At 41.3% G+C, this 27,397-nt stretch overlaps 2 protein-coding genes across 3 annotated transcripts in view; both read right to left on the reverse strand.

The window, feature by feature from the left end:
* Nucleotides 1-291: 291 nt before the first annotated feature.
* LOC139373540 (DNA-directed RNA polymerase III subunit RPC7-like) lies at nucleotides 292-10,220 on the reverse strand. The gene is made up of 8 exons (XM_071114165.1): nucleotides 10,025-10,220; nucleotides 9,396-9,531; nucleotides 8,927-9,056; nucleotides 8,204-8,272; nucleotides 7,771-7,827; nucleotides 2,719-2,789; nucleotides 2,458-2,577; nucleotides 292-1,431 (listed from the first exon to the last, which is right to left on the reverse strand). The coding sequence occupies exons 2-8, from the start codon at nucleotides 9,513-9,515 to the stop codon at nucleotides 1,345-1,347; spliced, it is 654 nt and encodes a 217-aa protein (XP_070970266.1). The 5' UTR covers nucleotides 9,516-9,531; nucleotides 10,025-10,220; the 3' UTR covers nucleotides 292-1,344.
* Nucleotides 10,221-10,921: 701 nt separating this feature from the next.
* LOC139373541 (transcriptional repressor p66-beta-like) overlaps nucleotides 10,922-27,397 on the reverse strand; it is a 48,491-nt gene continuing 32,015 nt past the window's right edge. The window contains exons 9-11 of one of the 2 annotated variants that reach the window (XM_071114166.1): nucleotides 25,362-25,472; nucleotides 20,299-20,539; nucleotides 10,922-15,625 (exon numbers count right to left, since the gene is read on the reverse strand). In XM_071114166.1, the coding sequence (XP_070970267.1) occupies nucleotides 15,489-15,625; nucleotides 20,299-20,539; nucleotides 25,362-25,472 (489 nt within the window). In that variant the 3' untranslated portion in view covers nucleotides 10,922-15,488. The remainder of the gene's footprint in view (nucleotides 15,626-20,298; nucleotides 20,540-25,361; nucleotides 25,473-27,397) is intronic. The other variant, XM_071114167.1, reaches the window with a different exon arrangement.

Consider the following 27,397-nt stretch of genomic DNA (forward strand, 5'->3'; position numbering starts at 1 on the left):
TATAAATTATGATTAAATGAGTAGTAAACAGACTGTGCATTGTTTTTTATAATAATTATTATTATTTGAGGGGACGGCTTATACTTGTCCTGTTACGCACAAGTATGTAACAGAAACTCCCCCTGAGACACCTGCAGGAAGTGGGGTCACAGCCAGGGTCACCATTGTCTAGCGTCCCAAGAGCAATTAGTGGTAAGTGCCTTGCTCAAGGGCACAGCGACAGATTTTTCAACTTGTCAGCTTTGGGATTCTAACAACCTTTAAGTTACTTGCCCAACGCTTTAACCTTGAGGCTACCTGCCACCCCGTGGTGTGGTGTTATTGATGTTGTTTGGAGAATTTCTCCATATCCAATGGTAAGAGAGCAGAAGACTTGGGAGTAAACAAATAAACAATGCCTTTTTTCAAAACTAGTCACGCAATGGAAACGTTCTCCCTTTAGGGTTTTCTTTTCACTGCTGACAGCAACAATGTTAAACCCTGTTCCATGAAATGGAGGATCAATAGAAGAAGAAAAAAAACATTCTGGGAGCTCACCACTATAAATTGCTGCATAACCTACCAACTACACACAGTGAACATAAACCGCCCCTTGATTTAACTTGGAGTAATATGCCATCTGCTGGTTGATACAAAACACAACTATTTGCTCGGGTTCTTTAAAATGTATTTAGAGAATCAAATTCAACACTTTCAAATGTTCAACTCGCATCACAGAAATGTCACATTACAGAAATAAAATATTTAAAATTAACAAAAGGTCATTTTTCGATTAGCTAAGACATTGAAAACTGTAATTAAAAACGTTGATTGTTGTATACACTTAAAAAAAAAGATTAAATAAATTACCTTTCTCTAAAACATGCCGTTACTCTAAAAACCCTATCACTACAATTGCACATTATCTGTTAATTAAAACCTTAAAAACTATTATTAAAGTTATAAAAGGCCACAATGGCCTGTAAATAAATCAGCTCCCATTACTACCTCAACATAGCTGAAGAAAGGGGAACAGTCAGCATGACTAGTTAGTGTCTTTGGGACTTTAAATCACCACATACAACAAGTCTGAGTATTTGCTCTAGACATCTACATTGAGCAACTGTTTCCAACAGCAGTCACCACCTTCCATGTCCTGGACCTAGGTTATCAGACAGCAGCATATTGTTCTTTCCATGTTTTAGACTATACCTGTCATGGCTGAATAGCAACAGGCCTTCAATGTCTGTTACCATGGCCAGTGACTCCACAAGTAATTAAAATACTGTAACTGCGTCCACGGGGACGATTACTTAAGGCCTCCTCTTCTAGTCTATTTGGTGTTATCAGCACTCGCACGGTCTCTCAGTAAGTAGCTTCGTCCATGTTGTCGTCGCTGTCCCCTCCAAACTCCTCTCCGTTGTCAAAGTAAGACATGATGTAGTCGGTATCCTGGAACGCAGATGAGAAGCAGCGTTTCCATTAGGAAAAACTTGTGAGACCCACTGTAAGACCAGATTTTAATTTGCAAGGGTGCCCCACTGCCAAATGACACCACATATGGAATCGAGTCGGTTGCAATTATTATTGAGCTATGCAAGGCGTAATGATAGCCTACCAAGGGAACAATGGCTCTATGCACTTCTCCCTCAGTCCCGCTGGCTTGTCAACATTCTATGTTACAGTGTCGCTTCATTTTTCCACTTGTCTGTACCTTCTTGGTATAGTAGCTAGCTAGTTTAATTTGTGCTGTTTTTTTAGCATGTATGACATAGCTATTCAACCATACATTAGAGGAAGGCATCTTACTTAATCAAAATACTCCCCCTTTGTGAACTTGCATGACATTTCAGTGAGTCCTCATTTGGAGAGGTGAATCTCGCAAAACATCATAGAACACTTACGGCCTGAGTAAATACAGCCGTGTCTGTCACAAACTCAATGGCACGGGAAACTGAAGGCCGGATCCAGTTGATAAAATGTGGCCAAGTTTGCAAGCAAGAGCACGCGCTCAAGACAGACAGGAATAATCAACTGATGATTGAAAGACAACCTGAACCTCCATGCATAGCCAAAGTGACTTATAGAAGATATGTATTTTCATCAGGATATTTTCTGATGGAAAATGCGTCTGGCAATGTTTTTATTTTCGGCTTTTATGGGGGGGGGGGGGGGGGGGGGTTTAACCACCAAAATACGACTATTACCAGCTAATGGACCTCTGATGAGAAGGTGTGGATTTTAAGAAGCCTAAACACACCTTAAACACCATTTATGCACTTCTATATTTTGTAAATAGCGTTTGAGTATCTATTATGATAAATGAGTGTTGTTGGCATCAGTGTTACTCGCCGCCCATTATCTCAACTGGCATTTCAACCATTTTTTACACCTAAAACCCTGACCATAACAATCAGGTTCCAAGAGGAGATGGTTACAAAACGTAAATGGGCCACATCAGTCGCCAATACCCCTTACCTCTTCAAAGTCTTCCTCGTAGTCCTCTTCCTCTGGCTGTTCTTCTTCCTCGTTCGTCTTCTTTTTCTCCCCGTCTTCCTCTTCCTCAGAGTTCACCGCCTCTTCGTTCTTTTCGAGAGTCTGAAGAGTGGGAATTTCCACGACACATCAAAACCAGAGCAGGGTATATGCAAATCTCCCTTAATTAGGAGTAACTAAAAGGAATAAATGTATGATATCTAGTCTTTCGAAGAAAGGTTTGTAATTTCTGTAGTATCCAACCTCCAGCTTGGTGAGAATCTCCTCTTTTCCCACAAGAGGTTTCTTTGGCTGTTTAACTTGGGGTGGATGTCCTAGAAGAGAAGAACGGAAAAGTAAGTAGATAAAAAAGGAGAACAGACATGGCAACAAATGGCACAAGACAGAAGTATGGCCGTAACAACATATGAGAAAACAGAGGTCAGGACCACGTGAATAAATGTATCTACATCTATATACACATGTACATATATATTATATACACAGTATATACACTGTTTGGCCATAATGACCATCCTTATGTTTGGAGGAAAAAGGGGGAGGCTTGCAAGCCAAAGAACACCATCCCGACCGTGAAGCACGGGGGTGGAAGCACCATGTTGTGGGGGTGCTTTGCTGCAGGAGGGACAGGTGCACTTCACAAAATAGATGGCATCATGAGGGAGGAAAATGATGTGGATATATTGAAGCAACATCTCAAGACATCAGTCAGGAAGTTAAAGCTTGGTCGCAAATGGGTCTTCCAAATGGACAATGACCCCAAGCATACTTCCAAAGTTGTGGCAAAATGGCTTAAGGACAACAAAGTCAAGGTATTGGAGTGACCATCACAAAGCCCTGACCTCAATCCTATAGAATATTTGTTGGCTGAACTGAAAAAGCATGTGCAAGCAAGGAGGCCTACAAACCTGACTCAGTTATACCAGCTCTGTCAGGAGGAATGGGCCAAAATTCACCCAATTTATTGTGGAAACTTGTGGAAGGCTACCCAAAACATTTGACTTGAGTCAAACAATTTAAAGGCAATGCTACAAAATAATAATTGAGTGTATGTAAACTTCTGACCCACTGGGAATGTGATGAAAGAAATAAACAATTAATTCATTAAATTAATTAAATAATTCTCTCTACTATTATTCTGACAATTCACATTCTTAAAAAAAGTGGTGATCCTAACTGACCTAAGACAGGGAATTTCTACTAGGATTAAATGTCAGGAATTGTGAAAAATAGAGTTTAAGTGTATTTGGCTAAGGTGTATGTAAACCTCCGACTTCAACTGTGTATATATTTTAGAGGTTAATTACGATTAATCGTAATGGCCGATTAATTAGGGCCGATTTCAAGTTTTCATAAAAATCGGTGATTGCACTCCACGAGGAGACTGCATGGCAGGCTGACTACCTGTTATGTGAGTGCAGCAAGGAGCCAAGGTAATGTGCTAGCTAGCATTAAACGTATCTTATAAAAAACAATCTTAACATAATCACTAGTTAACTACACATGGTTGATGATATTACTAGTTTATCTAGCTTGTCCTGCGTTGCATATAATCGATGCGGTGCCTGTTAATTTATCATTGAATTATAGCCTACTTCGCCAAACGGGTGATTTAACAAGCGCATTAACGAAAAAAGCACTGTCGTTGCACCAATGTACCTAACCATAAACATCAACGCCTTTCTTAAAATCAATACACAAGTATATATTTTTAAACCTGCATAATTAGTTAATACTGCCTGCTAACATGAATTTATTTTAACTAGGGAAATTGTGTCACTTCTCTTGCGTTCTGTGCAACAGAATCAGGGTATATGCAGCAGTTTGGGCCGCCCTGGCTCTTTGCGAACTGTGTGAAGACTATTTCTTCCCAACATAGACAGCCAACTTCGCCAAACGGTGGATGATTTAAGAAAAGCGCATTTGCGAGAAAAGCATAATCGCTGCACGAATGTACCTAACCATAAACATCAATGCCTTTTTAAAATCAATGACAGAAGTATATATTCTTAAACCTGCATATTTAGTTAAAATAAATTCATGTCAGCAGGCAATATTAAACTAGGGAAATTGTCTCACTTCTCTTGCGTTCATTGCACGCAGAGTCAGGGTATATACAGCAGTTTGGGCCGCCTGGCTCGTTGCGAACCTATTCACCAGAATTTTAGGTAATTATGACATAACATTGAAGGTTGTGCAATGTAACCGGAATATTTAGACTTATGGATGCCACCCGTTAGATAAAATACGGAACGGTTCCATATTTCACTGAAATAATAAATGTTTTAATTTCGAAATGATAGTTTCCGGATTTGACCATATTAATGACCTACGGCTCGTATTTCTGTGTGTTATTATGTTATAATTAAGTCTATGATTTGATATTTGACAGAGCAGTCTGACTGAGCGGTGGTAGGCAGCAGCATGCTCGTAAGCATTCATTCAAACAGCACTTTCGTGCGTTTGCCAGCAGCTTATCGCAATGCTTCAAGCATTGAGCTGTTTATGACTTCAAGCCTATCAACTCCCGAGATTAGGCTGGTGTAACCGATGTGAAATGGCTAGCTAGTTAGCGGGGTGAGCGCGAATAGCTTTTCAAACGTCACTCGCTCTGAGACTTGGAGTAGTGTTCCCCTTGCTCTGCAAGGGCCGCAGCTTTTGTGGAGCGATGGGTAACGATGCTTCGAGGGTGGCTGTTGTGTTCCTGGTTCGAGCCCAGGTAGGGGCGAGGAGAGGGACGGAAGCTATACTGTTACACTGGCAATACTAAAGTTCCTATAAGAACATCCAAAAGTCAAAAGTTAATGAAATACAAATGGTAGAGACAAATAGTCCTATAATTCCTATAATAACTACAACCTAGAACTTCTTACCTGGGAATATTGAAGACTCATGTTAAAAGGAACCACCAGCTTTCATATGTTCTCATGTTCTGAGCAAGGAACTGAAACGTTAGCTTTCTTACATGGCACATATTGCACTTTTACTTTCTTCTCCAACACTTTGTTTTTGCATTATTTAAACCAAATTGAACATGTTTCATTATTTATTTGAGGCTAAATTGATTTGATTGATGTATAATAAATATTAAGTGAAAATAAAAGTGTACATTCAGTATTGTTGTAATTGTCATTATTACAAATAAATAAATAAATACAATTTTCAAAAATCGGCCGATTAATCAGTATCGGCTTTTTATGGTCATCCAATAATCGGTATCGAAAAATCATAATCGGTCGACCTCTAATTCACACACACACACTTTGGAAAGTATTTAGACCCTTTAACTTTTTACACATTTTGTTACGTTACAGCCTTATTCTTTAATTTATTAAATACAAATGAAATAAAAATCTACACACAATACCACATAACGACAAAGGAATAACAGGTTTTTGGATTTTTGTTTAGATTTAATAAAAATAAAAAATGTAAATACCTTATACACAAGTATTCAGACCCTTTGCTATGAGACTTGAAATTGAGATGCATCCTGTTTCCATTGGTCATCCATGAGATGTTTCTACAACTTGATTGAATTCCACTGGAGAATAAGGCTGTAAGGTAACAAACAGTGGAAAAGGGGAAGGAGTCTGAATATTTTCCGAATGCACTGTATATACTGAGTATAGCTGGATGTCCTTTGGGTAGTTGACCATTCTTGATACACACAGGAAACAGTTGAGCGTGAAAAACCCAGCAGCGTTGCAGTTCTTGACACAAACCAGTGCACCTGACACCTACTACCATACCCCATTCAAAGACACTTTAATCTTTTGTCTTGCCCATTCACCCTCTGGATGGCACACACACACACACAATCCATGTTTCAATTGTTGCAAGGCTTAAAAGTCCTTCTTTAACCCTTCTCCTCCCCTTCATCTACATGGATTGAAGTGGATTTAACAAGTGACATCAATAAGGGATCATAGCTTTCACCTGGTCAGTCTATGTTTATTGTTTTGTATACTTAGAGTATTTTGTACACAATAAAGATAATCTATTATGGATCAATATTGCTCCAAAACTCAGAACCCTTTTTTTTATTTATCTGAGAATGTTCTAATTGTGCCTGCCTCTTTGCGAACGAGTGGAATCATGAACAGTGGTTTGTTCGTTATTTTCACCTGCGTCCCCCGGATATGCCTCCTGGATTTGCCTTTTTAGGAAAACATTCACCAGTCTCTCAAAAGGCTAACTCCACCCTCTCGTGGCACAGGCCTCACGAGGGCCTGAGATGTGAAACGAATTACCCCAGCCCACAGTCAGTTCGAGTAAACAAGGAGAAATGCTGCTGAAAGTGCGTTTGCGAGACTTCGGACAAAATGCCATTTAAAAACCGTCTCGCGACTCCGTTCGTATCTACAGACATCCCCCAAACAAAAACGGACTCTCGGATAATGCACAACTGGTAAAGAGTCACTTATGTCAGTCAGTTTGGTGGCTAGCTGCCGGCAGAGACTTCTATTGCAGTAACGTTGAAGGTCTATGGCTAGTATTACTTAGCTTCTTACTTCATCCTACCTCAGCAGGAGCAAACGATAGACCAATACGTTCTCATAATAGGTTTCCTTTACAGAGAGTAGGCTACTGAGACAGACAGTGATGTGGGCATGTGGCACTCAGTGTTGAGGCTGAGGCAGGCTGCAATTCATGCAGGAGGTAGCAGAGGAGAGAGAGGAAGCAAGCAGAGAGAGAAGTTACTACAGTGCTTCCTAAACTTGGGCCTCAGAAAATATGTACTTATCTTATCAAACAAGATAAGAACTTACAAAAAATTATATGTTTGAATATGAACATCCTCATGTGGCCTATCTTCCCTATAGGCCTAGATTAACATGCAAACAATGTTCTAAAATGCCATACGTTTTCCATTTCGTCCCTGACGCTACATGTCAGTGTGAAAAATTTCTCACATCACATTACGATTATAAAACTAATAGGCGATGTGTTTGTAGAACGACTAAGGTGAACGAACCTACAGCAGCCAAGTTGAGAATGGCTGGGGTCATTTTTGCTGTTCACCAAATAGCATTTCAACGTTTTTTTTTTTAACGGACCTCACTAAAACTCAAACCCTGGTTACAGCCCTTGACAGAAAGGGGTGGGAAGCGGTTCAAAAGTGTTTCGCGAGGAATTCAAAGGCCAAAGTAAGTAGCTAAGAAAATATGTTGATGAAAGTTCACTTATTGAGTATCTGGGGGAAAATAAATTCTCAATTGAAAACAATACATGGCGTCCACAGAGTTTGAATTCCACACACAAATCTCAAGGCCTTTCAGACAAAGTACTCACTTTTAGCCAGAGGCTTCCTCACTTTAATGCAAAGCTCTTTAGGTAATCTGCTCCAGTCTGAAACAGAACCATAGAAAAAGAGAAACGTGTTAACACAGAAAAATACACATCACAAAAAACACACCATAATGAATCTTATTCACAGTATAAGGAATAATGACACCACAGCACAAGATAAAAAAATCTGACAAATTCAGACCAGAAAATGGACTTGTCTGGCACCATCTGCCGGACATATACCAACACTGCATCAAAAGAAAACACCAGAAAAAGGACAGACTCAGCCTGGCTAGGTGTTGCCGCTGAAGACTACAAGCAGCAGGAAAGTGGTACAGAGAACTAAATAGTTAATGAAAGAGACAACTGTTCTGTGATCAGTTGGGTGCAGATTCTAACCTCCAGTATTTCCACAAACCAGCCCATCATTACTCACCTGGGCTCCACTCGATGGCACTGTCCTTGGGCTCTCCACTCTGGTACTTATCAGAGTAGCGATCAACATCTACAATGGAAACAACAGCATAATTACAACTAACAACGTCCTATTCATATAACACCAGCAAAGGAAAACAAGTATGACACTCCATTACAAAACCTTCTATACCATTTGTCTGACATACATTAACATCCATCATAACTGGGTACTTTTACATGCATTCAATAACCCGATTATATTGTGAATACTTTGACAATATAATAGATTGATTTAAACATTTACATGCTTTGCCCTTACAATCCGGTTTACATGGACAGCTGATCAATTGGCTACCTAAAGGGACTTGACACAACAAAAACTTGCAATTTTCTTTAAAAGTTTACAAATAACATTAACCATATGACTTTGGAACTTAGCTCAATCACGGTTAATAACATTCTACGATTTCTCCACCCCTTAAAATGAGACTCGGCAATATGACATTGCAACGAGCAGCACCACAGATGTTGCAGATGAGCACGATGCAAGACAATGCACTCACCGAGTATCATAGAGTAGCTGTGCATGTGAAATTCAATAGCTATAACGTGATAGCTATGGGACCAAAATGGCAGAGCCTCACGCTTCAATGCCCTTACTTGTTCGCGGAAATTGCCCTGATATTGCCGTTTACTTTGTGCATCGCTAACTCTGCCTTCAATCCTGTGTGTGCTGGCTTACCTCTTTTGGGAGCGGCCCGTCTGATGTAGAAGGGCAGGGTCTTGTTGGCGGCCCTCAGCTCCTGTTTCAGAGCCAGCATGTACTCCACCTCCTCTCCTGTCTGCAGGGGCACAGGCTGGACTGGCATGGGCTGAGGTTAGGGAGGGGGAACAGATCAAGAGGCTGGGTTGTTATAGCGCCACAACACTAGCACTAAGTAAAGACATTACTACATTTAAATTACTATACAGTATTTCAAAATACTGCAACCCAGTTAGAGTATGGTAGGCAATATTGTGTGTCTAAACCAGTCAGTGTCCATACAAATTATATTGTACCTCTGAGAGAAAAACAAAACATGTATCCATTACATTACTAGTAATATTAGATAACTGTAAATATTTTAATTTTGTGACAAGAGCACTATAAGCAACAGCGGCAAGGTAAGTCTAGGCTATGTTACAAGCCCTGACTCCATGTGCACACTCACAGGGAAGAGGGGTGAGGGCTTAAAGGTGGTGGGGGGCAGGCTGTCTCCCCTTCCTATGCCCAAATCCTCCAGGTTGAAGGTCATCTGACCCCTTCCACGACCCCTGCCTCTTCCAGCCATGGTGATGAGTCTGTAGCTAAATGCATGAAAGAAAACTGATATAGACGTAGCCTAACAAACACAAATGCACATAGCAGCCAGTATCGTGGATATCTAACTAGCATTTGAGACAGGGCTCCCAACACTTGGGCCCCAATTTACCTTTGTTTATAGATTGCTAGTAACTAGTCAGGTAGCTAGCACTCAATAACCACATGGGAGTCCATACAGAATAGGAAAGCTAGTTACAGTAGCTATTGCATTTCACCCTTGCCCTATTGACTGCTGTATGGGCCTGAGTTCTCGATAATTAATTTCACACATGATTACATCACATTTTTTTAGCAGGCAAAATATCTAGCTAGCTCGCCATGATATTTTAACTACCATCCAGTGACCTCTACAGTGCAGCATTGTGGTTGTTGTATAGCCAGCTAGCTAACATTAGTATTGGCTGGCATTCAAGCTAGCTATCTATATTTCGCCGCTAAGGATCATTCTGGCATGGTATTGTTTCCACTTAACGTTACCTAAATGGTTTGATAGCGATGAAGCTAACGATTAAGCTTGCAGGTTGAGCCTTTTAATAAACTGCAGGCTATAATACATATGCTGCTTTTCCTCTTGACACATATAGCTTATACTGTAGAACATCCAACATTTTAGGAATAAATCCACACGTGCAGACTGCCGGATGTTTTCAACTGGAGTAAACGTGTGTTCCGTCGGCCTTGAATGTCTCATGAAACATATTCTGTGAGGAATTGTTCCGCCCTACTGTTAAGTACTGATATGGAATGATCGTTTCCAATTCAATCTACCATGATACAATTTCCCCTCAAAAATGTGTTAGTGTTTTTGAGCAGTTGTGGTGAGCTATATCATAGAAAAAAATGTAGTAATTGTTCATTAATTAATTCTTCTGTCTGGGCAATAAGAAAAAACAGCTCACAAGACATTGATGCTCTTCTCATTCGCCCCAAAATAGCTCGGCCAGTGCTGCCACCTGATGGCGCTATTATTCCTAGCATCTTTTGTTATTTGCCAATGTTACGTACAATGATTTATGATTGTTTGAGAAAATGAGGGTGTGGTGTTTAGTTCGGAGTGAATTTTAGATTTGCCGGTTAGCTTTGTGCTTGTTATGCTGAAAAGGTTAGACTCTTAAATGGTATGCAATGCCAAATAATTACTTTACATTTCACATCTCCCCTTATAGTGACTTCACAGGAAATACTGGGGTTATTTCCTTTAACAGAGCACAAGTCACACTACAGAAGTAAATCGTTCCATCCTTTATTAAACATAGCTTGCAAGAGATAAATATTACAAAGTTATTTCCTCCAAAATTAGCTTATTTTTTTTCAGTCAATGCATAATCATTATTAACCAACTGGCAGTTTTCAAACAGCATCAATATTCTTTCATTTTTTTTTTTTTTTTTTTGAAGACAGTTAAATATCAAGTATGTGCAAAAGGTCAGGATTTACATTTGAAATCAAAATAAAACAAAAGGGCTTTTTTTATAGGATCAAAATTCATTTTAATATTTTCACCCATTCCCCAATGTCCATTCAATTGATACAGATTGAGTCATTATCAATGTCATTTTTTTCTCACAAATGTAATATACAACATCAACATTATGCAATGTTCAAACTGAGGAATTGCAGTTCATTTTATATGTATAAAAAGAAAAGCTTTCAGCATATTCACATCAAATTTAGAAAATGATTTGCAATAAATCCCTCCTCCCTCCCCTTCAAAAAGTTACCTGTATTTCCAACAATAACTAAAATGCCAAGAGTAAATGAAATTATACCAATAAAATAATACATTTGTGTAGCCAGGAAATGTGATCAGTCCTCCATCAGAATGACATCACGATTAGTAAACCCCATAACTAACACTGTCCTGATGGGCAGCTTTATCTGCCTTAAAAGGTTTTAGACACAACCCCATTATTATTTAACTCACTTATATGGCAGTCAATATAGTATTGTCAGTTTGATAACTCCATGAAAATTCCCCAAAACAGATGTTGACCAGAACAAAATGGTGACGAGGGCAATATTTCACTCATCTCCAAAAGCTCCTAGCACACTAGATTAAAAACAAATACTTGTAATTTTGTAAAACTTTTTTTAGACAACTTATGGAAAGCATGAGCATTACAAAATGTCACATTTTCATATTCATAGAAATATGGAAGAAAGCAAAGGAAATGTAATTTTTTAAACTTGTCATTTCAGACATGGGTAGCCCTGTAGTTCAGTACAGAAATTGAAATCAACAAAAACACAGAGAGATCTGTGGATTTGATGACTATCCCGGTGGTAGTACTGTCCGTCAGCGCTTTGACCCATGCCACGTCCTCACAAATGAAGTCTGCATGAGCTCAACCAAAGTAAGAAATACACTGAACAGCGTTGAGTTTCTAATAGAACATACAACAAACATACGTGAACTTGACATTCTTCACGCTCAAAGCCTGTGGAATGGATCTAACTCCGTCAGAACAATGACCACTTTTCCGGCAAACACTACTCACTACAACAAAAAAAGACATCCAGGGAGAAAATGTGTAAAAAAAATAATAAGAAGAGAATCCCATACATTTTGCACATTTGTTACACAATAATACACAGTGATCACAAAACGAAATGGCAAGCTTCACTATATTCATGGCTTTTTGTTTGCTTTTCTACACAATATACCATTTTTTTTTTAAGGGAGAAAAAAAGCTTATGTACAATAAGTCATTATTACTTCTGACCTAGCAAATATCGTGTCATTTTTATTTCAGTCAATAAAATGTTGTTTGATAATTTTTTAGATTTTTTCTTGAAAACTTAAAACATTACAAACAAAACAAAAAAATGAACTGAATTGAGACATCAGAAATAGAAGAATGACATTGAAAAACCCTAAAACATTTGACATAAAAATAAAAGATTGTGGTTGAAATTACCAAGGTGTGTGGATTCATCTATTACAGTCTGCAAGAGAGAGAAAGGATCTTCAATATACAAGTCCAGCTTTGTAGCAAAAGGACATAGAAAAAAACGAGACAGTCAAATCAAATATATGATGGGGTGGGAAAGAAAATGTACCCCGACAAAAATTTTTTCAAATGACATCCTATAGTAACCAACCACAAAAGAAGGTATTGATTGACAATAGTATAAGCAACAAAAAAACTTTATCTTCTGAATGTAAACTTCCATTCACATCTACATATTGCACCTGCCAATCAAACCCAAGGTAGTTTCATAATGACTTGGTGTATGTTCAGTATAAATAACTTACAAGAACTAGGAAATGGGAACTTGAGATTTCATAGGCCACTGCATGAGTGCACTTGACACACCAAATCTGTGTATCCAGTGGGTAGAGCTTGTATCCAATTTTCAGACTACTCCGCTGTAGGACTAAATGTAAGCCTGTCATGTCAGGCCTGCTAAACTGCACACACCCAGTGATAGTAGTGTTAACTATCCTGAGATTGATCCAAATCAGTAGATTACCCCATTTCAAAGAATCCATCTGGTTTGGTTCAGCTCCTCATAGCTTCCACTCTAACAGTGTTGGTCATAATCTCACAACCACACTATACAGGTTGTCAGTGCATAAGAGGGTGAAAAACCCCAAACTCTTTCTTGAGGCCAGTGAACAATACAGGTGAGACATGTTTAAGTGCCAATATTATTGCAGGGTCTTCGATGGTCCTTTGGCTTTACTTAAGACTCTCTATGGCCATTGGGATGGTGATGTGCCCTAACCCTTTATTCAATAACCTATTTGACCCAAAACGGACATAATACGCTGTTGAGCCAATGGCCTACAGGGGCAAATGTTTTATGTCGTTCCAACGGTTGACCTAAACTCCTGATACAGTGAGAGGTGAAATTGCAAAGATAGGTTATAGCAGTAAATAATGCAACAATCCTCTAAAAGCCTGAAAACTGTGACGCTGAACCTAGCACAAACTAAAAGTCCTGTCTGATCTTCCCAAGACTAGCCATAAACCCCCTATAGCTTCAACACGGACACACATGTAAAAACGTATCTCCTCTGCCAGCCAGACAAACCCCAAACCAATTGAAGATCTGCTGGTCTACCTCTCTCGGAGTAATACTGCACATTTACTGAACACTGCTTTAATGTATTGTATGACGTGTAGCAAACTTGACTTCAAAACCAAACCGAAAGACAAACACAGAAGGTGCTGCTGGTGAAATGTGTGTGGCAGTGGTAAAAGAGTGTTGACAGGTGTGAGAGACCATGCTTGTATGACCGATGCCCCAAAGGACAACGGGGGGCAAAAAGAAGGATAAAAACAATTTGGTGTCAGTGCCAGCGTTAACAAAACTGTTCAAATCATTGAAAAGATAAGAGGGTTAACCAATTGAATGTCGTCTGATACAGTCCACATGAACACTCTGGACAATGGTCTCTCTCCCGAAGACAATCGGATGACATCCGCACCTTGGGGTACCTGGGTATTGTAACATTTTAAACTTTTTATTTTCATTTGATTCATAATAAGAAAAGTGTTCCTCGAGAATGAGGCATCTCGTGTGCATTGCCTGAACACGATGATTGATCCATCTATCCCATTTTCTAGATGAATCCAGTTCAGTCTCCTTTCTCTCAAGCTAGCCATCAATACATCATCCATATAGATATTTGAATAGTTTCAATCTGTTCACTATTTTTTGATAATTATCGTCTCCTGGGGCAAGTACCTCACAGATACGCAGCCTTTTCTACAGGAGACGGCGCAAAAAAAACAACGACAAATCAAGAAACTCTACAACAACAAGAAAACAAATAACATGCCACTGCCACCTCCTGCTCGAGTCCTCTCCATTTCCCTCGCGGTACCACAAGGAACAGTTGGGTTTAGAAAGGTTTGAAGTCTCTGCATACTCTGAAAGTGAAGGCATTGAGGGGCAATGGAGCATCTTGGGGGCAGGTTTCATGACCCCATTTTCAGGCCTGTGCCAAGCAGCGAGATGGGACGATACGCCACAGTCCAAAATGGCTGCCACGCTCCTTCTCTATGCAGGCCATGGCCTCCACCGGTGACATGGCAGGTATTTTTTTCTCACCGCAAACACCGGTGGACTTTCCTGTGCTTAGTTCATAGATTTAAAAAAAAATCTATCTGCTCCATAGCGCGCACTTTCTGGATTTTCTCGCTTCCATTAATACTGTGTCAAATAAAAATATGAATAGTGCTTCCTGGTTATGATCCATCATCTTTGCTAGCCGACTCAAAGCAGGGCAGTCAGTGATTTGGACCAGTGTCCAGTTAGATCCGGTTCATTCCACACGATCGCCCTCTTACATAGCGATATGTCCATCTCTTTTGCCGCGTTGAAACTTCACAAGAATCCAATCCATAACAGAAGGTGGCTTTAAACATTTTGAAAACTAAAATAACCATACATATGGAGTGTAGAAGGGGAGTAACTAAAATACAATTATGCCAAAAGAAAAACAATGAAATCCGAAAGCAACCCTGCAATAGTCACCCCCCCCCCCCCCCCCCCAAAATAAATAAAAGTAAAGGTATGAACTGAAAGGCGCTCTACATAGCATAACAATAAAAAAAGCTTAATAAGAGTAATAGTAACTGAAGCGGTAACAGTTATCATAATAATAATAGTAACAGCGGCAATAATAGTAGTACAAATTATTTGAGAGTCTTCTAAATCATTTTGCTATAGTAAGAAAGTCGAGAAGATGCACTGACAGTTTGGTTGTCTTTTGTCTGGCTGATTGTGTCGTTTCTCAGGCTGATTGTGTCGTTTCTCAGGCTGATTGTGTCGTTTCTCATGGGTTAGTTTAGGTAGGCACACGGACAGGCACTGCATGCAATAGGGTGGGGGAGGTGGTCTTTTTTTTGTGAGGGCATGGCGGCGGCGGGGGGGTGGAGAAGGTGGCCCTTGGGGAGAGGATTGGGAAGGTGGGGGTAAAGGGCGGGGTTCATTTCTGTCCGTTGATGGACTGCGATATGGAGCGTGGCGGGATCATGTCCAACAGGTACTCCCTCTGGCGGTCAGCTAAGCTGGAGCCCTTGTGGGCCCCAACCCCTCCTTGGTTCAGGTATGCAATGTTCAATCCTGACAGAAAAGGAGAAAGAGATCAAGAATAATAGAGAAGGAGAGAAAGAGCGAGCTCAAACAAGCGGTTGAGAGAATGAACAAGGAAAGGGAAGTTAAAAAAGGACAGAAAGAGAGAGAGAGGAAAAAGAATGAGGAAGAAAGAGGAACACATTCAATAAAACCTTTGTACCCGCAACATATTTAAAAATTAAAAAATGTTCCAGTCGGATGTGTCTGTTTTGTCCACCTGGGTTGGGGTCAATTCCAATTTAATTTGAAATTCAAAATGTAATACTTGATTTTACTCATGAAGCAGAGAATTTACATTGAATTCAATTCAAGTTTTAACAATCTTCAAGTTATGGAATTATGATTGAATTGGAATTAGTGTGTTTGAACTGGAATTGTAAAAAAAAAAACATAAAAAAAAAAGGAATTTAATTGAATATCTGTACATTTCACAGTTAATGCACTTAGTATCAAAAATTGACAGCAGGATTTGTTTTAAAATGATTTAAAGTTGTATTTTTATGTCCAGTATAACTACACTGTCTGAACAATGACATGTTCAGCCTAACAGCCTGAGGGAATTTAATTGGAATTTGTGGAATTGTTGTGGATAATATTGAATTGGCAATTACATTTTTTTTTTTTATAACCTAACATTGGAACTTGGAGGGATTGAATTCAAAGACTAACCTGGAATTTGAATTGAGTTTACAGGGACAGGGAATTTAATTAGAATGTCATTTGTTGAATTAATCCCAACCCTGCTGTCCACCTCACCAGAGATTTCAGAGTTTGTTAGACAATCATAAGGTATGACAATTATTATTGCAATAATTACTTTATTTATGCTCTCAGTATGGCCATCTTTGCGAAAAATGTGTAAAACCCATCGTGTATCACTCTTACGCTTTCTTTGAATGCTCAACATTGGGCATCACCTTCCGGTATAATGCATTATAATGCATTGTAAGACCTGTCATAAGCAGGTACGTCCCCCATATTATCATCTCATAATGATCCTGACTGAATTAAAAACAGCCATTTGGAAGATGTTTAAAATGTGCTACATAGAAAGACAAAACTTATTTTGAGCCTTACACATTATACTGGTCCCTTGGAGAAATCGATCCCACAACCATTTATACACTGAGTGTACAAAACATTAAGGACACCTGCTCTTTCCATGACAGACTGACCAGGTGAAAGTTATAATCCCTTATTGATATCACTAGCTAAATCCACTTAAAATCAGTGTAGATGAAGTGGAGGAGACAGGTTAAAGAAGGATTTTTAAGCCTTCAAACAAGAGAGACATGTATTGTGTATGTGTGCCATTCAGAGGGTGAATGGGCAAGACAAAAGATTGAAGTGCCTTTGAACGGGGTAAGTTCAGGTGCACAGGTTTGTGTCAAAACTGCAATGCTGCTGGGTTTTTAGGCAGCATTGCAGCTTCTTCTACAATGTAGAAAAAAGTCAAAGTAAAGAAAAACCCTTGAATGATTATGTGTGTCCAAACATTTGACTGGTACTGTATTTATACACACAGCATCAGTCAAAAGATTGGACACATCTACTCATTCAAGGGGTTCTTTATTTTTACTATTTTCTACATTGTAGAGTAACAGACATCAAAATTATGAAATAACACATATGGAATCATGTAGTAACCCAAAAAGTTTTAAACAAATCAAAATACATTTTACATTTGGGATTCTTCAAAGTAGCCACCCTTTGCCTTAATGAGAGCTTTGCACACTCTTGGTATTCTGTCAACCAGCTTCACCTGGAATGCTTTCCCAATGCTTCACCTGGAATGCTTTCTTGAAGGATATGTATGCTGAGCACTTGTTGGCTGCTTTTCCTTCACTCTGCGGTCCAACTCATCCCAAACCATCTCAAATGGGTTGAGGTCCTGTGATTGTGGAGGACAGGTCATATGAAACAGCACTCCATCACTCTCCTTCTTGGTCAAATAGCCCTTACATAGCCTGGAGGTGTGTTGGGTCATTGTCTTGTTGAAAAACAAATGATAGTGGGACTAAGCGCAAATCAGATGGGATGGTGTATAGCTGTAGAATGGTGTGGTAGCCATGCTGGTTAAGTGTGCCTTGAATTCTAAATAAATCACTAACAGTGTCACCAGGAAAGCACCCCCACACAATCACACCTCCTCCTCCAAGCTTCACGGTGGGAACCACACACGCAGAGATCATCTGTTCACCTACTCTACGTCTCACAAAGATAAAGCGGTTGGAACCAAAATTCTCAAATTTGGACTCAGACCAAAGGACAGATTTCCACCGGTCTAATGTCCATTGCTCATGTTTCTTGGACAAAGGAAAGTCTCTTCTTAATTTTGGTGTCATTTAGTAGTGGTTTCTTTGCAGCAATTCGACCATGAAGGCCTGATTCATGCAGTCTCCTCTGAACAGTTGATGTTGAGATGTGTCGGTTACTTGAACTTTGTGAAGCATTTATTTGGTCTGCGATTTTCTGAGGCTGGTAACTCTAATGAACATCCTCTGCAGCAGAGGTAACTCTGGGTCTTCCTTTCATGTGGCGGTCCTCATGAGAGCCAGTTTCATCATAGCGCTTGATGGTTTTTGCGACTGCACTTGAAGAAACTTTTAAAATTCTCCATATTGACTATTCATGTCTTAAAGTAATGATAGACTGTCGTTTCTCTTTGCTTATTTAAGATGTTCTTTCCATAATATGGACTTTGTCTTTTACCAAATAGGGCTATCTTCTGTATACCAACTTTACCTTGTCACAACACAACTGATTGCCTAAAACGCATTAAGAAGGAAATAAATACCACAAGTGAACTTTTAACAAGGCACACCTGTTAATTGAAAGGCATTTCAAGTGACTAACTTATGAAGATGGTTGAGAGAACGCCAAGAGTGTACAAACTGTCATCAAGGCAAAGGAATCTCAAATATAAAATATATTTTGATTTGTTTAACACTTTTTGGTTATTACATGATTCTATATGTGATATTTAATAGTATTGATGTCTTCACTATTATTATACAATGTAGAAAATAGTAAAAATAAAGAAAAACCCTTGAAGGAGTAGGTTTCCAAACATCATTGTTACTTCTATATATTTCACACACACACACACACACACACACACACACACACACACAATAGCATTATACAGTGCCTTCAGAAAGTATTCACACCCCTTGACTTTTTCCACATTTTGTTGTGTTACAGCCTGAATATAAAATTGGTTATATTTAGATGTTTGTCACTGGCCTACACACAATACCTCATAATGTCAAAGTTAAATTATGTTTTTAGAATTGTTTACTAATGTCAATAATTATTCAACCACTTTGTTATGGCAAGCCTGAATAAGTTCAGGAGTAAAACATTGCTTAACAAGTCACAAATAAGTTGCATGGACTAACAAATATTTTTTAATGACTACCTCCTCTCTCTACATTTTAAACACAGATTCAACCACAAAGACCAGGGAGACTTTCTAATGCCTCGCAAATAAGGGCACCTATTGGTAGATGGGTAAAAATAAAACAAAGCAGACACTGAATACCCTTTCAAACATAGAGAACTTATTAATTACACTTTGGATGGTGTATCAATACACGCAGTCACTATAAAGATACAGGCGTCGTTCCTAACTCAGTTGCCGGAGAGGCAGGAAACAGCTCAGGGATTTCAACATGAGGCCAATGGTGACTTTAAAATAGTTACAGTTTAACGGCTGTGATAGGAGAAAACTGAGGATGGATCAACAACATTGTAGTTATTCCACAATATTAACCTAATTGACAATGAAAAGAAGCCTGTAAAAAAAGCCTGTACAGAGTACAAATATTCAAGAAAATGTATATCTTGTTTGCAATAAGGCACTAAAGTAAAACAGCAAAAAATATGGCAAAGAAATTAACTTTATGTCCTGAATAGAAAACGTTATGTTTGGGGCAAATCCAACACACCACTGAGGACCACTTTTCATATTTTCAAGCATTGTGGTGGCTGGATCATGTTTTGGGTATGCTTGCCATCAGCAAGGACTAGGGAGTTTTTTGGGATAAAAATAAACGAAATAGAGCTAAGCGCAGGCAAAACCCTAGAGGAAAACCTGGTTCAGTCTGCTTTTCACCAGACATTGGGAGACAAATTCACCTTTCAGCATGACAATAACCTAAAACACAAGGTCATATATATACTGGAGTTGCTTACCAAGACGACGTTGAATGTTCCTGAGTGGGCTAGTTCCAGTCAGACTTAAATATGCTTGAAAATCTATGGTAAGACTTGAAAATGGCTGTCTAGCAATGATCAACAACCAACTTAACAGACATTGAAGAATTTGTAAAAGTATAAAGTGCAAACATTGTACAATCCAGTAGTGCAAAGCTCTTTGAGATTGACCGATAAAGACCTACAGCTGTAATCACTGCCAAAGGTGATTCTAACATGTATTGACTCAGGGGGTTGAATGCTTATCTAATCAAGATATATTAGTGTTTTATTTTTCATATTTAAGAGTTTTTATTCCACTTTGTATTTTTTGACAAAAAAAATGCAATTAAATCAATTTCAATCCCACTTTGTACAACAACAAAATGTGGAAAAAGTCAAGGGGTGTGAATACTTTCTGAAGGCACTGTATCTGCAGGCTTTAGGCCTAATTGAAGTGTTACCATAAGGGGTTCTCAAAAACCCACCGGGGATGTTGTAGATCTGGCGACGGCCATCATGCTGGATCCGACTGCTGCCACCGCCACCACTACTGCTGCCACCTCCTCCTCCGCAGCGCTGCTTCCCCGTCATCCCCAGCAGGCCGCTGGCCACGGAGAGCTGGGATGCCTGGGCGAAGTTGGAGAGGACGCCCCTCGCCGAGCTGGAGAGACCCCTCTGCATGGAGGCCTGAGGCTGGGGAGCCTGAGGGAGCAGAGAGTGGAGAGAAAGTTGAGGAAATCAGTGACCTCTAGACACATCAGTCCAGTCAAACATGCTTTTTTTTTGTAACATTACAATTTAAAACATAATATGATACTGTGCCGGAGTATGGTCTACAAACGCTGCCAAATAAATCAAATCATGGTCACATACACAACTTCAGCAGATGTTAATGCGAGTGTAGCGAAATTAAATTAAAGCAGGAAGCACCAGTGACTCGGTCTATAAAAAAGTGGTCAGATGAAGCAGATGCTAAACTACAGAACTGTTTCACTATCACAGACTGGAACATGTTCCGGGATTCTCCCGATGGCATTGAGGAGTACACCATATCAGGCACTGGCTTTATCAATAAGTGCATTGAGGACGTCGTCCCCACAGTGACTATACGTACATACCCCAACCAGAAGCCATGGATTACAGGCAACATTCGCACTGAGCTAAAGGGCAGAGCTGGCGCTTTCAAGGTGCGGTACTCTAACCCGGACGCTTACAAGAAATCCTGCTATACCCTGCAACGAACCATCAAAAAGGCAAAGTGTCAATACAGGGCTAAGATTGAACCATACTACACTGGCTCAGACACTCGTCTTATATGGCAGGGCTTTCAAACTATTACAGACTACAAAGGGAAGCACAGCCGTGAGCTGCCCAGTGACACCAGCCTACAAGATGAGCTAAATCACTTCTATGTTCGCTTCGAGGAAAGCAACACTGAGGCATGCATGAGAACATCAGCTGTTCCGGACGACTGTGTGATCATGCTCTCCGTAGCCGACGTGAGTAAGACCTTTAAACAGGTCAACATACACAAGGCTGCGGGGCCAGATGGATTACCAGGACGTGTGCTGACCAACTGGCAGGTGTCTTCACTGACATTTTCAACATGTCCCTGATTGAGTCTGTAATACAAACATGTTTCAAGCAGAACACCATAGTCCCTGTGCCTAAGAACAAAAAGGCAACCTGCCTAAATTACTACAGACCCGTAGCACTCACGTCCATAGCCATGAAGTGCTTTAATGGCTCACATCAACACCATTATCCCAGAAAACCTAGACCCACTCCAATTTGCATACCGTTCAAACAGATCCACAGATGATGCAATCTCTATTGCACTCCACACTGGACAAAAGGAACACTTATGTGAGAACGCTATTCATTGACTACAGCTCAGCGTTCCAACACTATAGAACCCTAAAAGCTCATCACTAAGCTAAGGATCCTGGGATTAAACACCTCCACCTGCAACTGGATCCTGGACTTCCTGACGGCCACCCCCAGGCGGTGAGGGAAGGTAGCAACACATCTGCCACGCTGATCCCCAAAACTGGAGCCCCCCAGGGGTGCGTGCTCAGCCCCCTCCTGTACTCCCTGTTCACCCACAACTTCATGGCCAGCCACAACACCATCATTAAGTTTGCAGACTAAACAACAGACAGGCCTGATCACCGACAACGACGAGACAGCCTATAGGGAAGAGGTCAGAGACCTGGCTGGGTGGTGCCAGAATGACAACCTATCCCTCAACGTAACCAAGACTAAGGAGGTGATTGTGGACTACAGGAAAAGGAGGACCGAGTACGCCCTCATTCTCATCGATGGGACTGTAGTGGAGCAGGTTGAGAGCTTCAAGGTCCTTGATGTCCACATCAACAACAAACTAGAATGGTCCAAACACACCAAGACAGTCATGAAGAGGGAACGACAAAGCCTATTCCCCTCAGGAAACTAAAAAGATGTGGCATGGGTCCTGAGATCCTCAAAAGGTTCTACAGCTGCAACATCGACAGCATCATGACTGGTTGCATCACTGCCTGGTACGGCAATTGCTCGGCCTCCGACCCCAAGGCACTACAGAGGGTAGTGGGTACGGCCCAGTACATCACTGGGGCTAAGCTGCCTGCCATCCAGGACCTCTACACCAGGTGGTGTCAGAGGAAGGCCCTAAAAATTGTCAAAAGACCCCAGCCATAGACTGTTCTCTCTTCTACGGCATGGCAAGCGGTACCGGGGTGCCAAGTCTAGGACAAAAAGGATTCTCAACAGTTTTTATTTCTTTACTTACCTATTGTTCACCTAATAAATTTTTTGAACTATTGGTTAGAGCCTGTAAGTAAGCATTTCACTGTAAGGTGAAATTCGTCGCAAGTGACAAACTTTGATTTGAAATGTTTGTGCTTCTAGTTCCGACAGCGCAATAATATCTAACAAGTAATCTAACAATTCCACAACAACTACCTAAAACACACAAATCTAAAAGGGATGGAACAAGAATATGTACATATAAATATATGGATGAGCGATGACCGAGCGGCATAGGCAAGATGCAATGGATGGTATAAAATACAGTATATACATATGAGATGAGTAATGTAAGATTATGTAAACATTATCAAAGTGACATTATTTAAAGTGACCAGCGATACAGCTATTAAAATGGCCAATGATTCAAGTCTGTGTGTAGGCAGCAGCCTCTCTGTGTTACAGCTTCAGTCTCTCGGTCCTAGCTTTGATGCACCTGTACTGACCTCACCTTCTGGATGGTAGCGGGGTGAACAGGCAGTGGCTCGGGTGGCTGTTACCCTTGATGATCTTTTTGGACTTCCTGTGACATCGGGTGTTGTAGGTGTCCTGGAGGGCACGTAGTTTACCCCACCCTCTGGGGAGACTTGCGGTTGTGGGCGGTGCAGTTGCGGGCGGTGCAGTTGCCGTACCAGGCGGTGATACAGCCCGACAGGATGCTCTCAATTGTGCATACCCCCACCTCCTCCCTATAGGCTGTCTCATTGTTGTTGGTAATCAAGCCTACTACGGTTGTGTAGTCTACAAACTTGATGATCGAGTTGGAGGCGTGCATGGCCACGCAGTCATGGGTGAAAAGGGAGTACATGTGGTTGAGCACGCACCATTGTGGGGCGTCAGTGTTGAGGATCAACAAAATGGGAATGTTGTTTCCTACCTTCACCACCTGGGGGCAGCCCGTCTGGAAGTCCAGGACCCAATTGCACAGGGCGGGACTGAGACCCAGGGCCTCAAGCTTAATGATGAGCTTGGATGGTACTATGGTGTTGAATGCTGAGCTGTAGTCAATGAACAGCATTCTTACATAGCTATCTATTCCTCTTTCCAGATGGAAATATGGCAGTGTGCAGTGTGATGGCAATTGCATCGTCTCTGGACCTGTTGGGGCGGTATGCAAACTGAAGTGGGTCTAGGGTGGCGGGTAAGGTGATATGATCCTTGACTAGTTTCTCAAAGCACTTCATGATGACAAAAGTGAGTGCTACTTGATAGTAATTTAGTTCAGTTATCTTTTCCTTCTTGGGTACAGGAACAATGGTGGCCATCTTGAAGCATGTGTGGATAGCAGACTGGGATGGGGAGAGATTGAATATGTCCATAAACACACCAACCAGCTGGTCTGCGCATGCTCTGAGGACGCAGCTAGGGATGCCGCCTGGGCCAGCAGCCTTGCGACGATTAAAACGTTTAAATGTCTTACTCACGTCGGCAGTGGAGAAGGGGGTCCGGTAGTCCTTGGTAGCAGACCGTGTCAGTGGCACTGTATTATCCTCAAAGCGGGCAAAGAAGGTGTTTAGTTTGTCTGGAAGCAAGACGTTGGTGTCCGTGAAATGGCTGGTTTTCTTTTTGTAGTCCGTAATTGCCGGTAGACCCTGGCACATACATCTCGTGTCTGAGCCGTTGAATTGCGACTCTACTATGTCCCTATACCGACATTTCACTTGTTTGATTGCCTTGGAGGGAATAACTACACTGTTTATATTCTGCAATATTCCCAGTCATCTTTCCATGGTAAATGAGGTGGTTCACGCTTTCAGTTTTGCGTGAATGCCGCCATCTATCCACGGTTTCTGGTTAGGGTAGGTTTTAATAGTCACAGTGGGTACAACCGCTCCAGTGCACTTCCTTATAAACTCACTCACCAAATCAGTGTATAAATGGATGTTATTCTCTGAGGCTGCCCGGAACATTTCCCAGTCCGTGTGATCAAAACAATCTTGAAGCGTGGATTCCAATTGGTCAGACCAGCATTGAATCGTTCTTGTCACAGGTACATCTTGCTTGAGATTCAAACCTATGGTAGGAGCAAAATGGTGTCGTGGTCGGATTTGCTGAAGGGAGATAATATGGTTGGCATTTGATTGTAAGGAATTATAGGTCAGGTGAACAAAAGGACTTTAGTTTCTGTATGTTGTTATGATTACAACATGAGTCGTTAATCATGAAGCACACACCCCTGCCCTTCTTATTCCCAGAGAGATGTTTATTTCTGTCGGCGCGACGCATGAAGAAACCCGGTGGCTGTACCGACTCCGACAACATATCCCGAGAGAGCCATGTTTCCGTGAAAAAGAGAATGTTACAATCTCTGATGTCTCTCTGGAAGGCAATCCTTGCCCTAATTTAGTCTACCTTGTTGTCTAGAGAGTGGACATTGGCGAGTAATATACTCGGAGCGGTGGGTGGTGTGCACGCCTTCGAAGTCTGACCAAGAGGCCCCTCCGTCTACCTCTTCTGCAGTGACGTTGTTTTGGGTCGGCCTCGGGGATTAGATCCAATGTCCTGGGTGGTGGTGCGAACAAAGGAGCCGCTTCGGGAAAGTCGTATTCCTGGTCATTATATTGGTAAGTTGAGGTCACTCTTATACCCAATAGTTCTTCCCGGCTGTATGTAATAACACTTAAGATTTTCAGTCTACTTTTGAGGTCTAACAACAGCTGACAAATTAATGTTTTGCAGTGAACTGTCACTTTAAGGTGTCTAAGTGTAGGCCCGTTACCTGACGCAGGGCATGATGTCGGATCATGGTCTCGGCCTTGCTGACGTTGGGAACTGTCTGAGCCGTGCTGGGTGAGAGGGCCGCCTGCTGCTGGAGCCTTTGCTCAATCTCCTGTTAAACATGAGGAGAGAAAGAGATAAGGGTTGAGACAATGAACAACAGATGGGGAAAAAAATCTGGGACAAGGAGTGGGGGAGAGAAACAAGAAATTAAAGTACAAAAGCACGCACACACACACACACACACACACACACACACACACACACACACACACACTTGTAAAAAATCATTGATGCTTATTATATTTATTTATTTAACAAAGTTATGCAACACCCAATTCCCCTATGTGAATAAGTAATTGCCCCCGTACACTCAATAACTGGTTGTGCCACTTTTAGCTTCAATGACTGCAGCCCCAAACGCTTCCTGTAGTTTTTGATCAGTCTCTTACATCGCTGTGGAGGAATGTTGGCCCACTCTTGCATGCAGAACTGCTTTAACTCAGCAACATTTGTGGGTTTTCAAGCATTAACTGCTCGTTTCAAGTCTTGCCACAACATCTCAATTGGGATTAGGTCTGGACTGTGACTAGGCCATACTGAAACCTTAAAAAAAGAAAAAAATTGTTTTAACCATTTTCCTGTAAACATGATTGTGTGTTTTGGATCATTGTCTTGCTGCTAGAGCCAGCTGTGCTGCAGCTTCAGCTCACAGACAGATGGCCTGACATTCTCCTGTAGAATTCTCTGATATATAGAATAATTAATGGTTCCTTCTATTAAGGCAAGTTGTCCAGGTCCTGAGGAAGCAAAGCATCCCCAAACCATCACACTACCACCACTATACTTGACCGTTGGTATGAGGTTCTTAAAGTGGAATGCAGTGTTTGCCAGACATAAATGTTACCCCTTGTCCAAAATGTTGACTCAAGTTTGCCAAAAAGCATCTGGAAGCACCTGGATGATCATCAAGACTCTTAGAAGAATGTTATTTGGACAGCTGAGTCAAAAGTATAACTTTTTAGATGACGTTATGCCTGGCGAAAACCAAACACTGAATTCCACAGTAAGAACCTCAAGCAAGGTGGTGGCAGTGTGATGGTTTGGGGATGCTTTTCTTAATTGTTTTACCCCTTTTTCTCCCCAATTTCGTGGTATGCAATTGGTAGTTAGTCTTGTCCCATCGCTCGTGAGAGGCGAAGGTCGTGAGCCATGTGTCCTCCGAAACAACCCAGCCGAGCCGCACTGCTTCTTGACACAATGGCCGCTCAACCCGGAAGCCAGCCGCACCAATGTGTCTGAGACGACCGTCTCAGCGTGCATTGCAACCGGCCCGCCACAGGAGTCACTAGAGCGCGATGGGACAAGATCATCCCTGCCGGCCAAACCCTCCCCTAATCCTGACGACGCTGTGCCAATTGTGCACCGCCCCATGGGTCTCCCGGCGTGGCCGGCTGCGACAGAATCTGGACTCGAACCAGGATCTCTATTGGCACAGCTAGCACTGCGATGCAGTGCATTCGACCACTGCGCCAATCAGGAGGCCCGGGGATGCTTTTCTGCCTCAGGACCTGGACGACTTGCCTTAGAAGGAACCATGAATTCTGCTCTGTATCAGAGAATTCTACAGGAGAATGTCAGGACATCCGTCTGTGAGCTGAAACAAAGCTGGGTCATGCAGCTAGAAAATGATCCAAGACACAATCAAGTTAACATGAAAATGGCTAAAAGGCAACAAATTTTATGTTTTGGAATGTCCGAGTCACAGTCCAGACCTAATCCCAATCGAGATGTTGTGGCAGGACTTGTAACAAGCAGTTAACAAGCAGCTTGAAAAACCACAAATGTCACTGAGTTAAAGGAGTTCTGCATTCAAGTGTGGGCAAAAATTCCTCCACAGCGATGTGAGGGACTGATCAACAACTACAGGAAGCATTTGGGGCGGCAGGTAGCCTATTGGTTAGAGCGCTGGACTAGTAACCGAAAGGTTGCAAGATCGAATCCCCGAGCTGACAAGGTTAACCCACTGTTCCTAGG

This window comes from Oncorhynchus clarkii, chromosome 18, assembly GCF_045791955.1.
Source record: "Oncorhynchus clarkii lewisi isolate Uvic-CL-2024 chromosome 18, UVic_Ocla_1.0, whole genome shotgun sequence".
NCBI lineage: Eukaryota > Metazoa > Chordata > Actinopteri > Salmoniformes > Salmonidae > Oncorhynchus > Oncorhynchus clarkii.